Source organism: Anser brachyrhynchus (assembly GCF_964034855.1).
Source record: "Anser brachyrhynchus genome assembly, chromosome: 7".
In the NCBI taxonomy this organism is placed as follows: Eukaryota; Metazoa; Chordata; class Aves; order Anseriformes; family Anatidae; genus Anser; species Anser brachyrhynchus.
The window spans coordinates 27,125,167-27,140,492 of NC_137701.1; the positions used below are offsets into that span (position 1 = coordinate 27,125,167).

General features: G+C 42.0%; 1 protein-coding gene across 8 annotated transcripts in view; it reads left to right on the forward strand.

The window, feature by feature from the left end:
- The window catches only part of SEMA5B (semaphorin 5B), a 270,791-nt gene that overhangs the window by 244,476 nt on the left and 10,989 nt on the right, over window positions 1–15,326 (forward strand). For 4 of the 8 annotated variants that reach the window (XM_080601334.1, XM_080601333.1, XM_080601335.1 and 1 more), the window contains 2 exons: window positions 3,072–3,277; window positions 4,789–4,953. In XM_080601334.1, the coding sequence (XP_080457460.1) occupies window positions 3,072–3,277; window positions 4,789–4,953 (371 nt within the window). The remainder of the gene's footprint in view (window positions 1–3,071; window positions 3,278–4,788; window positions 4,954–15,326) is intronic. The other 4 variants (XR_013954042.1, XM_080601339.1, XM_080601337.1 and 1 more) reach the window with 1 other exon arrangement.

The window sequence follows — 15,326 nt, forward strand, 5'->3', positions numbered from 1 at the left end:
ACCATTAATCTATACAGTTCACATCCCAGTGATAGCCTTAATTCCACTGGAGTCTTGCTGTCTGAGTCAGACTGGAGGAATGTATCACACTGGCCACTTGTCAATTCCAAGATTTTTATTTATTTGGGGGTTTGGGTTGGCCACCAAGGGTCATTAGTTACCAGGGAGCAAATTGCTTGTCTATCTCTACCCACGGGATAAATGGTTCAGGAGAACGAAGGGATAGTCCTCATTTTACCACTGTAAGCCTCCAGCTGTTTGAAGGCAGGAGTTTTTAAGTAACCTATAAAGATTTCACTGAATGGGGTCTCTTAGACAGTTCCTTTGCTGATATAGGACTAGATTAGAGTTTATAGTTGTCCTCCAAGCACTTTCTTTCACTGAAGTCCTCACCTCTCAAAGAAGTTGTCTCCTTTCCGCATGTAAATTGGAAAGATCCAGTCATTAGTGTCACTTCTCGACTGCCCTAGGAGCCCCTGTGATAAAAATCCAGACTGAAGAAAATGGCAAGTTCCTTCGACATTTTAAAATGCTAGTTTCACACTAATGACTATGTCAATTCCCACTAGCATCACACCCCTGCTTTCTTGAAATCTAGATGATCTGCAGGCTGCCAAAATCTCTTCTCTCCGTGCAGATCATGGCAAAAAAAAAGCACGCCACGTGTGGAATGGAAATGTGGCCTCTTGGTTTGTGACTGTGGGGCAATCAATGGAATTAAGATTTCGGCACCTACCACATAACAGTCGGCTTTCTGCATCACTCCTCCCCCCTCAGAGAGTGCAATATATCTATTTCAGTTCCAGGATTCCTTCCTATGGGTGGCCTTCTTCTGTTATGCTCTGTATTCTCATTTCCTTCTTTTTCCACCCTTATATTTGCTGCTGTAATCTGCATTTTACCTTAGCTAATTTTAATAATTACTTAGCGTTCTACAATATTTGGCAAGGAAGCCAATCAACAGAAATTCAGCTGATGCATCTCAAAAAATCTGTATTTTCCAAGTGAAGAATCAAAAAGTTTCCCCTCTGGGGCTCAAGTACTGCAGACAAAATTACTCATTTTATCCCTCAGATACTGCTGAAACTCACCTGAAAAATCAGGTGGGTCTTCGAGAGGTGAGAGTGAAATGTGAGAGAGCTTTATGTTTTAGAAAGGATTTCCTGCTGTAGTGAATTGGCAAATGTAACAGTGAAATGAAACGTTCACTACAATATAAGCAAAGCTGGACAGGAGGAGAATGAGACAGTGTTATGTGGCTTCACTGAGCACAGTTGCATATTCTGTGTTTTAGCTCTCATGAGTGAGGCAGAGCTCTTTTAGAAAGGAAATGTCTTTTGGGGAGTCTTACAACATTTAGTAGGAAATTACCATCTTTCTGCTGGTTTTTGGACCATCATCCAAAACACAATAGAAAGTGGTAATCTTGCAATAGAATTCTATAGTGTGGTTTAAAAAATAAATGTACCTTGTCAGTCTAATAAATCCTGTATATTCCTTACTGTAATTATGATTGAAGTGCATTACTTTGCTGTAGGACTCTATTGGTTTGGTTCCTTTTAAACTCAGGAGGATATTTTTTAACTAAAGATTAGAGGAGAGCAGCAGACTAATGGGCAGAATTCATCTGAAAAGCATATCAGTTAAAATGTAAGATGGCACCAAAAAAATGAACGCCGTGATCAGACTAAGAATGAACCTCATTTAAAGCCACTCTCTGAGTAGTCCCTTCCATTTCTCTGCACACAGTTAAGTCAACACAGCACTCTGTCCAAACGAATTGGCTTTTTAACTATTACGGGAATTTTACTGCTGCAGACCCCACCAAGCCAATACGGCCATTCCCCAGGACGGCTGCCCTGGAGGAGCAGCAGTGGAGAATCCCTCCCAGGCACTAGGCCCCTGTCATTCCTGTTTGAAAGATTACAGAGCAAAGGCAGTAACATTTGGGGTCACCTTGCTGATTCTTTTTCTGTAGATTCCCCCCTGCACACAGCAAAAGGCAACAGGGTTGTAAAGTTTTGCCACCCAAGGGTGCCTCTCGTTGCTTCGTTAACTTGGTGGCTGTAAGGGTCACTAATGTTTATTCTGTTCTTGGTGGAGATCTGTTGGTGATTCATTTTGCCGTGGGGTTTGAGACTCTGAAGGGAGTGAGGAACGAGGAGTGCTATTTGACTTTCTTCCTCCACCAGCCGCAGTGGGGAGGCAGGCACTCCCAGCGCTGCAGCTCCTTCCTGGGGTCAGCGCTGTGCTTGGAGGGTGCCGCTGAAAGCCCATGTGGAGAGATCTCTGTGGGAGGCTTTTATAGTCCAGGAGCTTCTCTTTTCGAAATAATCGCACTGTAGCTACCCCACTGGCACCTGCCTGCAACTGCCTTCCTATCATTGTGGAGAAAGCCAACCAAAGCAGTTTTTTCAAGCGGTTACCCCCCTTTCCTTTCTTCTCCCTGTCATTCCCATTCTCTTGAGGACTCCTGTTTCACTGTTAGCCGTACAAATACACCTCTGAAGTAGTGCAGAGGTGGCCAGGGCAGTACCCCTCTGTGAATAAGTAAGAATGCTGAGCGCACTTGGATTACATGGGGGAGGAATGTGTCTCTCCCCCACCCGACACACAGTCCCATAGGCATTTTGGGCAGCTGACAAAAAGGGCTTTCCCCTCCTTTCCTTCCCCTTCAGAGAAACACTGAGCATTTTTATCCCCTTATTTCCATGACACGCACATGCTTTGGAATCCATTAATGTGCATTGTTTGTATGGCTCATTTCTTTAGCTGTCAGCTTAACATAATGTTTAGTTTCAATATCAATAGAGGGGAGAGAGGAGAGACAGGGAGGGAGCTTTGAGAAAACAATGCATGAACCTGTTAAACTGCACAAGGCAGAGCTGCAGTGGGGGAGACCGATTTGCTGGGAGATTATGTCAGTTTATGTTGGAACATAAGACTCGGGCTTCAACAGCTTATTAATGTTGATCCCGAGATGTCATAGCTCTGATTTGCACCTGTGGTCTTGTCGGGAGAGGGAAAAAGGCTGTTCTTTAAAAATAGCATCTCTTGTCATTCCCTTGCAGGTTTTAGTCTCATCCATCTGATTGCCACTGGGGTCTCCTGTTTCTTTGGCTCTAGCCTCTTAACGTTTGTGATTTATGTGTACTGCCAGCGCTGTCAGAGGCAGTCCCAGGAGTCGACTGTTATCCACCCAACCACTCCCAACCATCTCCATTACAAGGGCAACACAACCCCCAAGAATGAGAAGTACACCCCCATGGAGTTCAAGGTAGGGTACTTGGTGAGAAATACCACAAACAGCTTGATACTACCTGAACAATTCTGTATTTATGCCGTGGTTTGAATTGGGTGGGTTTGTGTTTCTGTGCCCAGCTGTTGGCATTACATGTGGGGCTGAAGGGGCATTTAGCTGTGCTATCACAAAGGGGTTAAAAAGTCCCATTATTGCAATGGGATTTTGTTCTGTTTCACACTACTGATGAATGCCAGTCTGGCAAGTACATACCAACATACTCCAGGCCATTCTGACTATTGTATGTATACAAATTGTCCTCTAAGAAATCAGTAAGAGCTCAGTTCAGTGCTTTGTTAGTGCATGGTAAGAGGAAACGGAGGGGAGGAAGAATAAAAACGGAAACTTCATTGGACAAATAGCTGGGAAAATGCTTATTGGTAGGATGAGATTCTGGAAATGCTTTAGGAACTGCCAAATTGGAGAGAATGAGAAAGTAAAGAGGGTTCTGCACCCTCTGTCAGTACTGGACAGGATTTATCCCCAGACAAGCATGCAGAAATTCAATAATAGCAGCAGACCTGGGAGCTGAGGCCTTAGGAGAAGGTTGAAGGGACACAGTCTGTTGGCATGTCTGCTTGCTAAAGAGAACATCATTCATTAGCTGAGAAGACAGGACTAAGGGTGCAAGAGACAACGTGCCGAAACAGTAGCACACCACTGTACCTGAGTATCCAGGTGAAGTGAGGGATCAGAGAACTGAGCAGCGGGATGAGTGCAAGCGCTTTGTGTCACCGTGGGAGGAACAGCCTGCCTAAGGTCACTTGAACAGCATGGAACATTGTTTGGGATGTGACACAAAACAGAAAGAAACCCTGCAGCTGCTTATTCCTTTGTATAGCTCTGTGCTGTTGACATTATTATTGTCTGTTTCTGCTGATGTGGCCTGGCTTCTGACTCAGGCCCAACAATAAGATCAGCTGTGGGACCATTGCCATAGACTAAACTCCCTGGGCGTTGGGAACTGTTTCTACATAGGGACTTTATAATGCAGGGCACAGAACAACTCCTGATAAATGGCCATGACTTGCAATGTAAATACGCATCAAAAGTAAGAGCTTGCATCAAGTCATTTGAAGAGTCGATGTTGTTTTGGCGTTTTAAAGGAAAACAGTTTGAGGTGGAAAATAACAGACCAGTTGGGCAATAAAGATCTGTTCAACTCCTTGTGCTGGGCATTGCAGCCCCTCAGAGGATTCCGCTGTTTATAAATGCAGTCTCGAAAATACATTTCCTAGCAGCGTAAGGCTACAGTTGCATATAGTTTAATAAGAATGTGGCATCATAATGCGAGTCAGCATGGATTTGTGGAAAGTAAATCATGTCAGGCAAATTGGATTCCTTTTTTAAATTAAATAAATATTGATCTAGATGGGAGGGAAGCGGCAGACATATTGGGATTTTCAGAGGCTTTTAACAAAATTTCACAGGATGTATTATTCTGTACACTCTGCATATACGGGCTAGGTAATAAATTATTAACACAGGTAAAGAACTGGGACCTGATCCTGGAAGCTTCAAACTATGACAGTAATCCTTTCAGTTGTGTGAGGAGTTGTGGCAAAGTCAATAGGAAGACACAAATGAGAAAGGCTTGCAAGAATGAAAGTGAGCAAGAGTATCCCCTTATTTCTTACATAGCAACAAAGAAGGTAAGAGGTAAATTTTTTTGGGGGGGCAAAAGCAGATAGTTGCAGGGTTGGCTTTGTATTAACATTTTCTTCTTAATTTATACTGTGCTATCTTATCAGATTATGCTAAAATAGGAAGAATAGTTATAATTTAGAAGAATTAAGTTGTTCCCAGAATGATCTTGATTGACTGGGTAAATGGATTCTGAAATGCAATATGTCTATGCAAAGCGGTGCAGTGGAGTAGAAGTAATAACAAGGCCAAGCAAAGTTTAAAATAGCAGCAGATTAGTTAATGCAGTATCAGGAGGGAGTTGACCTCTTTGATAGATCCCTCTCTGAATACTTGATCTAGTGTGTAGCAACAGTGAGCAGCTGTTAGAGACTTCTTTCATGGGACATAAAGAGCCCAGGCACTACATCAAGTTTTGAAAAGTCGAGTTTACGTGAAGGAAAGCATCAGCTAACTGGGACTGTATGAGTTAGGCACAGTGAGAAGGGACTTGGACATAGTGAGAAATAGACCAGATGAGGCTTATTTATAGAACGTTAGGAAGTGAAACAGTTCAAGTGCATAAATCTGCAGTCATTTTACAGACAAAAAATGTTTAGGAGCAAGGGGCTACTTGCTAAGAAAACCTCAGTCGTATTCATTGTGAATGAGGCCAATAGATTTACAGAAAGTTCATCAAGTGAAGCCCCTTTCCTCTATTCCTGTGGAATATTTCCGTATGTTCGTCTTCTCCATTGGCCTGCCTTTCTTAACCTTTTGCCTGAAATCTTCTCGTTTAATATTATAAATCTGCCACTCTTCAGTGTTGCCTTGAAGAACATAGCATTAGTGCAGTAAAAGGAAGGCTCTGTGTACTCTGTGCTGTGTAATTACAAAACTTGTTATTAGCCAGCGTTATATTTAGGAATAACTGGCAGATTTTTCTAAGGGTCAGGAGGGAATTTTTCATGCCTTCAGGAAGCATTTGTGGTTTTATTGTGATGCTACACAATTAACATTCAAGTGAAGGTGGAGCTAAAATTCACCTTCTGGAAAAAAAGAGTTGGACTGTGCTTGTGTATGCGCCCATTTGAATTTCAAACGTGTGCACGTGAAAGAAAGCGAAAACACCTGAAATTCCAGATTTGAAGCCCAAGTAAGTTTCTACACAGCAGATGCCAAAAAACCTCCCCCAAACATTTTTTAGTTGATGAAAGCAAAAGAATTGTTACAGGTTTGTGTGTGTGTGTGTCAAGGAGTTAATCAACCCATGATTAAGGAAGTACATGGTGTGTAGACTATTTTTCAGTAGCAGAAAATGATAATACACCGTGACATAATGGCAGCAGAAGGCTGAGCATATGCAAAAATCTATTATTTCTATTCTTTGATAATACTAAGCCTTCTGCAACCATCTTTAGTGTGTTTTCATCTTGAAATCTCTCTGCTCTCTAACCAGCAGGTGAACACAGTAGAAAGTTTGGCAATGTTACATTCAAATGTATAGCGCTGAATGCAAACGCATAAATCAAGGTGAATTTTATATGAAGGCAGATTTTAATGAAGGAAGTGCTAGCTGATACGAGCCTTGTTGGACATTTCAGCCCAGCAATGCAGTAATGCAGATCAGATGTAAATATCATACATAGTGGTGACCTATTGATCATTTAGCTGATGCTAACTTGTCTAGGCAGTGTTTTGCAGAAGAATGTTTTATTTTTGCTGGCTGATTTTCCCTTCCTGTTTTGATTTCTCAGGAATGCTGTGAGGTTTATTATTAGCTATTTTAGCCATGATGTCTTAACAGATTTCATGCACACGCATTTACCAGCAGCACATTGATTTTCATTTGTTATTCACAGATCGGAGGGGAGAGACCTTTTGGGTCACCTAATAAGCAGTTCATGTTTCATTAATTGGTTAAAGTTCATACAGCACTCTGACAATATTGAAGTCCATGCAGAACAAGAGCATAATGAAATAAAAATTATCCGCTCTTCACATTTTGGCATGATGAGTTAAAGAACCATCTACAATCTTTCCAGTACTGCCACACCGATTAGTTAATATCTGGCTATCAAAGTAGAGAGAAGATCCTCTTTTGTAACATCTTGCTTCAGCTAGTCAGTGTCTTACTCATGTCAGTTGCTTGTTAGCATCATGCTGATGGAAATCCAAATGATCCTGCAGTAGAAGCAGGAGGATGTAGGGTCACAGTTGAGCCCTTGTGAATTAGGAGCTCTAGGAACAGCCACACATGAAGAAAAGGTTTGGACTGAACTTCTTCCTCTTGCTATATCCTCTGCCAATAAAGAGAGCCAACTTTTTACTCTACACGGGATGTGGACAGGCAAAGGCATCTGCACATTGGTCCAAATCCAAAATGCAATGGCCTTTGTATCAAGCCAGATGTGATTACTGGGAAATGTAAGTTTGCAGGATGGTTATGATGATGATTCTGCAGATTTTCTTCTCGATTGTGCTGGACAGACCTCCCTTTATCCTTCCTTCCTTAAACATAGCTTTAGCCGTGAGTCATGCAGTCAAACTCGTTCTGTACTGACGCCTCCAATAAGATAGGGAAGCACTTAAAAGCATTGCATCTGTTCTAGGCATCACTGCTGCTCTCGTAGAAGTGAAGGGCCAAACATGTAAGTTGTGCTCAAGCAAAATAGTAATTTATGTCAATGAGCAAATGTATGTGGGGGAAGGCGAAGTGAAAACTGAGTGAGATAGCAGGATATGACAATGAAAAATGGAAACTAAATATTTGATTTTTCATCGAGTACCTCAGGTTTCTAGGAGGACACCAGAACAATGCACATTAAATTGAATAGGACTATGAGTCCTGTAGTTGCCCCAAATTATACAGCAAATATAAAGCCAGCTACCAGAAAATGGGGAAATATTCACTAGGTCACCCAGGACTTGATATAAACTAGAAGATAGAATGAATATTTTTAAATGAAGTGAGAACAATGCTGTTGAGAATCAAATGAGAGTGCAGAGCAGACACCCCCTGTGGAGGGCTCCAGACACTGTGATCCACACTTTACTGATCCCAAATAATTCATGACAATAAAATATCAATGTGGAAGGTTATGAAACAGAAACCAATTCTGTCTTTGGAAGAAGAAGCCTTCTGAATAAAACAACAGGACAAGTGTTTGGCATGGCTTCCATCACTGCAATATGAAATAAAGCTCAGGGCATAGGAAAGTGGATTCCTCTTTGGATTTTAAATGTCTGTTTCTTGGAGATGGTCATTTTCACTGCCACTGAAAATCACACCTCTTTCATAGCAGGGAGACAGCAAGTGGTTCACGTTAAAATGAGCTTTAGCTGTCGTCAAGTGCCACGGAGGAACGTTTGTCTAAGTCAACCTTTGTCTTTGAGGATGTTTGTTTCTCTCTGCCATGGAAAGACGTGAGGCTTCAGTGTCCTGTTGTTTAATTTGATATGTTACTACTTCAGCTAAAATTGGCTAACCCATTTATTTGTAGTGATCGCAGCACATACACTAATAGCACTGTAATATAAGATTTTTCTTTTCCCAGTGACCCTGTGTATCACTGTATATCATTCAAGCCCTGGGAAGTGACTGTAAAGTTCAGACATAAGCCAACAGCTGATGATACCCAACATAGTCAATAAGTTATCAACTGCCTCCCTGAAGTACTTGCTTTAGCTGGATGGCATTTGAGAGAGAGATTTAACTGATGTAATCAGCTGGAAAAAAATAAATACAGATATGTATATAAATAGAGTAAATCAGATTGAAACATAAATTTTGTTCCCAGTGAATTTCATGTTTTACAAAGACTATTTCCCCAGAACAAAGTGGCATTTAAGAACATTAAGTGCTTGAATGGTAGAGTACATATTTTCAGTACTTACCATGAGTATAGTATTATTTGAAAAAGAATAGTAGGGGCAGGGGGTTGTATTGGCAAAGGAGCATTCTGCCCTTTCTTGTATGATCCTACAGTTGCAAATATCACTTCAGGGGACTCTCAATTTGCATAATGCCTGCTAGGAAGGGAAAGCAAGAGAGCTTACTGATGGGGAAAAAAGGATTAAGTGGTGCATCTCAGTCAAAATCTATTTTATCTATCTGTCTTTTCTCCTCTTTATGTCATTGGGTTGTGTGAAATTGAGCAGTCAAGCATGCCTGGAGGTGTGGCTGTCCTGAGATGATTGTGCCTGTGCAGTGATGAGCATCTCTTGGAGGTGTCCTCACGCCATGGCAGCAGTGGCTCAGCAGGCTGCTGTGTGCATGTCACAGCTCTCACCCTCGTATGTATGCATTATTTAGGAACAGAGGAAACTGCCAGTTCAAGTCTGAATGTTTCCTTGCTCTTGCACTCTTTGAGATGCTAAGCAGCTGCTGACAATGATCCCCCAAAGGAAATTGTTTGCCCCTCCATCCACTCTTCATGCAACCCCTTTATTACTCTGCAGGGCTGCTGTTACTGATCTGGAGTTGGGAATCCACATCGTGGATGGATCTACAGTATAGGCTAGTCAACACAGATGCTAGTACTGCCTTTCTTTGGGGTTGTGTTACTGCAGCTGTGATGGTCTGTGGACACAAACAAGACAGGTTTTTAGGTAGACAAGTTTTATTTAATTATTTATTTATTAGATCAAGGAGTAGCTGGAAAAAGCTGGCAGCTTTTTGAGCATATGAGCTACTATTTCAGACCTGGACAGGTGTGTTCAAAAGTTCATCAATTTTTCCAGCCAAATTAATTGACCTAATAATCGATAACTACTTTTTTTTTCTTGCAATTCTTACCTTTCCTGATTTCTCAGGGGTTGATTTGTATTTCCCCCACCCACCCACCTGTGCTGGAAGGAGAATTAAATGAAGTGCAGGAATGGGAATAGCAAAACCACACTGCAGTGATGGCTGTGTACTTACATGACTTCCCTCTACTGGCCAGAATAGGAATATTTCAAATATACCCTAGTCCCATTTGCTAAAAATTAATGGTTCTCCCTTGTTCCAGGTGCTTAAAGTGGTTCTTCTCTCCTTGTCTCCACAAAGCTCTGTCTGGCACCGGTATGCACAACAGTCAAACTGGGAAATCCTCAGTGCTTCCAAGATATGCAGGAAGAATTAATTACGTGTTTGCAGAAGAGTTTAAAGGGAGCCATGAAGGCAGTGAGCTAAAGTAAAGGCAGAGGATAAAATTGGACAAACAGTAAATAAAAGAAAATATAAACTTAGTGGTACACTTGGAGGAGAGCTGCCTCACTATTCATCTGGAATAGTTCCACTAGCAAATAATGGATTTTTAAATAGAATTGTAAAGAAATGGAGCTGTGTACATACAAAATAGCTGTGTCGGTTTTCAGAACCAGAGCTCAATGTCCAGATCTTGTTTGGCAGCTCTGAGGGAGTACTGCGGAAATACCCGAGCCTTTTTTTTCCTGAACCATGACAGCACTGTCCTAAAGAGCAACTGAGAGCATCGTCAGGGCTGCTCAAGATGTCTGGTTGCTGCCACAGCACAGGCTGCAGAGGCTACAGCAACAGTACAGCCATTGCCACCTTCCCCCAGAGCATCATTTATATATGCACAACAGGTTTGGCATAGGGTGAGTAGGCGCAGCTCTGCCTGCGTTCCCCTGTAGTCAGGAGGAATCCTCATTAAGTCAGCTCTAATGTTGTCCTGAGATTTGGCACAAAGCATGTGAATAAAGGAAAGAACTGAAAATCTACGGATGAAGGAATCTAGATGGACCGTATCCCAGAGTCTGTGAGAACCAGCTAATGAACAACTCCAATTACCTTTATAAATATCTTGGATATTGGATCTCGGGCAAACCCTCATTGCCATGAAATGCAAAGGTAACACAAAAGCGTTCATAAGAAAGCGGGCCAATTTCCTCCCAGCTAATTGAGTCACTGTTAAGCTACCCAAGTCCAATGCACTAAAGTCACACAAGTAGCTCCAGTAACTCTGTGTGGGAAACACCAGTTGGATTTGGGGTTAAGAGAAAATATCTGTAAGCATACATGCACAATCAATAAAGTATGCCTTGACATTCCCTATTCAACAAAGCGTATCAATGAAGTGTTAAACCCTGGATGGTCTTTACAATTTGGCAGAGTCGGGACCATACCAGAGAGTGAAACCAGGAAAAACAAATGGGATTGACTCGACTGTGCTTTCAGTTACAGCGATGGGAACTCATTGAAACAAATCTGTGTCATTGTTAATATCTGAAACCTGAATTAATGTTGGAGAGGCAACATCTTACATACTGTGACAAAATGAAAGGTGCTTGGGTGGAACTGACAGCCGAGTCTGGACCGTAATGCTGAGAAGGAAGAAATCAAACATGATCACTTTTAGCACTGAGTTTCAGCCTTAGTGGGTAAAAGGAAAGCACTAGACTGAGCTGCATGAGGGCAGATTCTCAGTTGGTTAAAAATGTAGCTTCACTGGTCCATACACTTAAAGAAAAGAGTGTGGTGTTGGTGTCTGAAATAATCTTGTGACATGTAAGTACAAATTGGCTTGGACAGGAAGGCTGCTGCAGAGATTGAAACCTGGCTAATGGACTGTAAACATCGGGCAACCGTTAATGGGAACATATGGGGCTATGGGGAGGAGTTGTGCAGGGCACTGCAAGCAGAAATGCAAGGTTTGGCTTTATTTAATATCTTCATTAGCGAGCTTGGAGAGGGTACAATCAGTGTGTTAATTAAACTAGCAGAAGATATTAAACTGAGAGGTGTGTCAAAAAAACAGCCATTGGTATAGAAATAATGGAAAATGACCTGGAGAGGTTGTAAGTGTAGAGAGGAAATAACAAGGTAAGCTGCTGCATGGGGAGAAAACAAAGCAATCGTGAGGAAAATAATCAAAAAGCAGCTATTTAGAGGGTGGGAGATACTTGGAAAGCAGTAAGACTATAAGGGACGGAACAGAGTTAGCAGATGGCAAATTAGGCCCAGTTTTTACTTTTATTTCTATTTTTACTACGTCTTTTTTTTTTTTTCCTTTTCTTTTCACCACTGCAGTTACACCTTTGCAATTCTCAGCCTAAATGTAGCCCTGTGGGCTGGCACAGCTCTGCATGAGTTATGTTTGTAATGTACCACCAGAAGTGGCTCGGAGGCCATCTGAAAGCTCAGGGCTACTTGCTCCACCGTGACTGCCGTGATGCAGTGCCAGCTGCCTGCCCCGGACAGACCTGCAGCTGGCCACCACCGCCTTGCTAGTTACCATCAGCTGAAGCCCAGTTGCCGTAGGTGTGAACAATTTAGCGTAGTTTCAGAAGGCTTTGATCATACCTCTGGTGAGTTAGTTTGAGTCCGATAGCATGCCCAAGGGCAGGTGCTGTAGCTCAAGTGATGAGCCTCTGTAGTGATGCTGTTGTGTGTCAGGGACCCAGGAAGGGGGAGGAACAGTCACCGAGGCATAGCAGGACAGCGAGGAGACAGATTGCACCGTCCCACACAGCTGAGATCATGTCTGCTATACCCTGTGCACCAGCTATATTGGGAAGCAGCACAGGGCAGCCCTGAATTCCTCTTTTGTGTCTGGGTGCCACGTCATGGGTGTTGCCACCACCAAATTACTGGCAAGCCAGGGATAAATAACACGCTTTACACCAGACACCTGCACTTGCCAGTGGGAAGACTTCCATCGACTCTTTGGACTTCAGTTCCCCGTTCAGAAAAAAAAAATGTGGATCTAGCTCCAAGCAGGGATGCACTTCAGTTTGCCTTATTATTACATGCAGTTTGTTTTGTCATCTTACTCGTGTGCTTAAAGCCAGAGATGTGCCAAAGCATCTTTCTGACAATGGTCCTTTATGTTGCCAACTCTGAAGGTTTTAAAAAGTTTAAAACGGCAGTAATATAACCACACTCCCTCCCAAGAATGAGGATAAAATAGCTATTTTCAAACAGCTATAGAAAACTGTAGCTATTCATTTTCTTATAATTGAATGTTAGTTCCATTGTCAACCTGAGCACATCCACAGATGCTGCCGTCATTTGGGGGCTGTTTAATTTATTTACCAATAACAGTGAACAAAGAATTTCCAGTCTAAAAATATGGTAAGCTTCCATCCCAAAGAACATACAATCATAAGTTTAGTGTCTCAGTGGGATTTTTTTATATCTCTTTTCAAGAGAAAATACCTTCTTTTACAGAAAATAGGTTCCTCATCTGTACATCTACACTGTACAGATTTACTACTGTAAATCCTGCAAATAGCCTTATTGAATTCATTGGAAAAACTCAATGAATAAACCTTGGCCAATGCTACCTTTGACTTCAGCTTAGGCAGAGCTCAAGAGATTTTCTAAAAGCATCAGGTAAGATAGTTAGTTTAGCGTAAGGCACTAAGTAAATTTTTAAGGAAGATCAGAAGGAAGAATTACTAAAGACTTATAAGGCACTTGTAGCTTGCAGCAAATACATGGGTCTCATAAGGTCTTTCTGGCAGCTTTGTCTTTCCAGCGCTGTTTGTAATGCATAGCTTGAGAGGCACAGCAGTGTTGTGGCATCCGGTTGATCAGAAGAAAGGGAGCATGTGGGTGGGCCAGATGTCATTTATTTTCCTGGTGTTAAATTTTGCCAAAACAGACTCTTTTAGTTATATGGTTTATTTTGTTGAAATGTAATTATAATGCTAATTATTTCCAAATTTACTGGTTAATTATAATTCTGAGATCTCTGCCTCGGTGCTTCCAGAGATGTACAAGCTGTGGAAAATGTTTCTTAATATTAATATATTTCTGCAACTCTAATTCGTTTGGCTAATGTTCCTAGAACACAAAAAGTAACATCCTTTAACAAGAAGGCATGGCTAGCTCCATAAAACAGCTGATCTGTATCGAAAAGGCATTTTGCTCAATCTGATTTCACTGCAAGAAACAAATGACTTTAAAAGAAGCACAAAAGAAACCGAATGTTGGATCTTGGATGCATTACATCATTGCACAATTCCCTTAAGCGTCCGTTTTCCGGGGGGATGGGGGAGAGTGTTGGCCATCCGACTGTTGCTACAGGATGTATGCTGCATGCTGTTCCAAGGAAAATTGGAAACGCTACTTCACTTCTAATTGTGCAAATGAGTTCGGTGGGAATTCTGTCCCTGATTTCTGCAGATGCATAATGCAGGATGCACATGGGCTCGGATTGTGTATTGCCAAGAAGAATGGCCTGACTACAAAGTTGCTGTTTGGTACCCAGACCTTTATCTCAGACCTTTGTCTCTGTCCACTGTGGATGACCAGGGTTAGCAGTGATGGGAGTTATGACCCTTTCTTCCTCAGTTCCTGTGCTCACTCAGTGAGGAAGGAAGAGGGGAGGTTTTTTTCTCTGTAGTACACTGGGGTGTTCAACATTACAAACACACTTGCCAGATGGAAACTTCCAACTAAAAGCTAGACAGGGTGGTTTGAAGCTGACCAGGAAGGTGAATAAACTTTTTCTTTCTTTCTTTTTTACCTTTTCAAAGAGGAAAGTGTCATGGGTGGGAAGGGGAAGAACTGAAATAACACTTGGTGAAAGACAGCTGGGGAACTGTTGAGCTGGAGGAAATTGTTGCTCCACAGACTTTGTGGGGACAGGCAGGCTGTGTAGTTGGTGAAGATTAACCTACAAAAATCTCGGGAAACTCACTGACGTTTCCCTCACGCCACCCCAAAATAGAAAGCAAGATCTGGAGCTCCATGAGAATACTGAGGTCTGCTGGATAGGATTAAGGAGACCGTGTCATTGCCTGTCACCCCGTGGGAGCTGTATTTACTTTGTGGCCCTTATTTTGATATCAGTGGTATGTGTATCATAGGCTTTTTGAAGCATCCTTTTCGCTTTAGCTTGTTGGAAATGACAGGGGATTCCTTTTAATTGGGGATGGAGAGATCTTCATCCCTTTTCTAAGTCAAGTTTTGAAATTTTCATGATGGTTTATTGAAAATTGAAACATTTGATCTGTTTATGCGTGCAAGAAATGTTTATATAGCTTGTATATGCAGCTGTAGGATGGGAGTAGCACTGGAAGTCCCATACTGTTCCACATGAAGATGTTTTGATACATCTGGGAGAATGTAAGCAAGTAGGTCAGTGGAGTATGACTTAATGATTTGGAGCAGAGGCAGAATTTGGGGGAGTAGTGGCAAAGGCTTCGCTGGAGGAAAAGCAACAAATGGAAAATCTGAATGATGAGTTAGGCTAAAAATATCAATGGTAAAAGCTGAGCTAAATTAAATGTATGCATATGACCCAATGCAGTCAAGTTTAACACATCTGATGCTTGTCTTTACCTTGGGAGAAACAGCCTGTGCGTGTATGTCGGTATTTTGCCCTCCTGTATGAGTTCCAAGGAAGGAATAACATGGAAGGGGATATCAGTAAACTTTCCCCTCGGA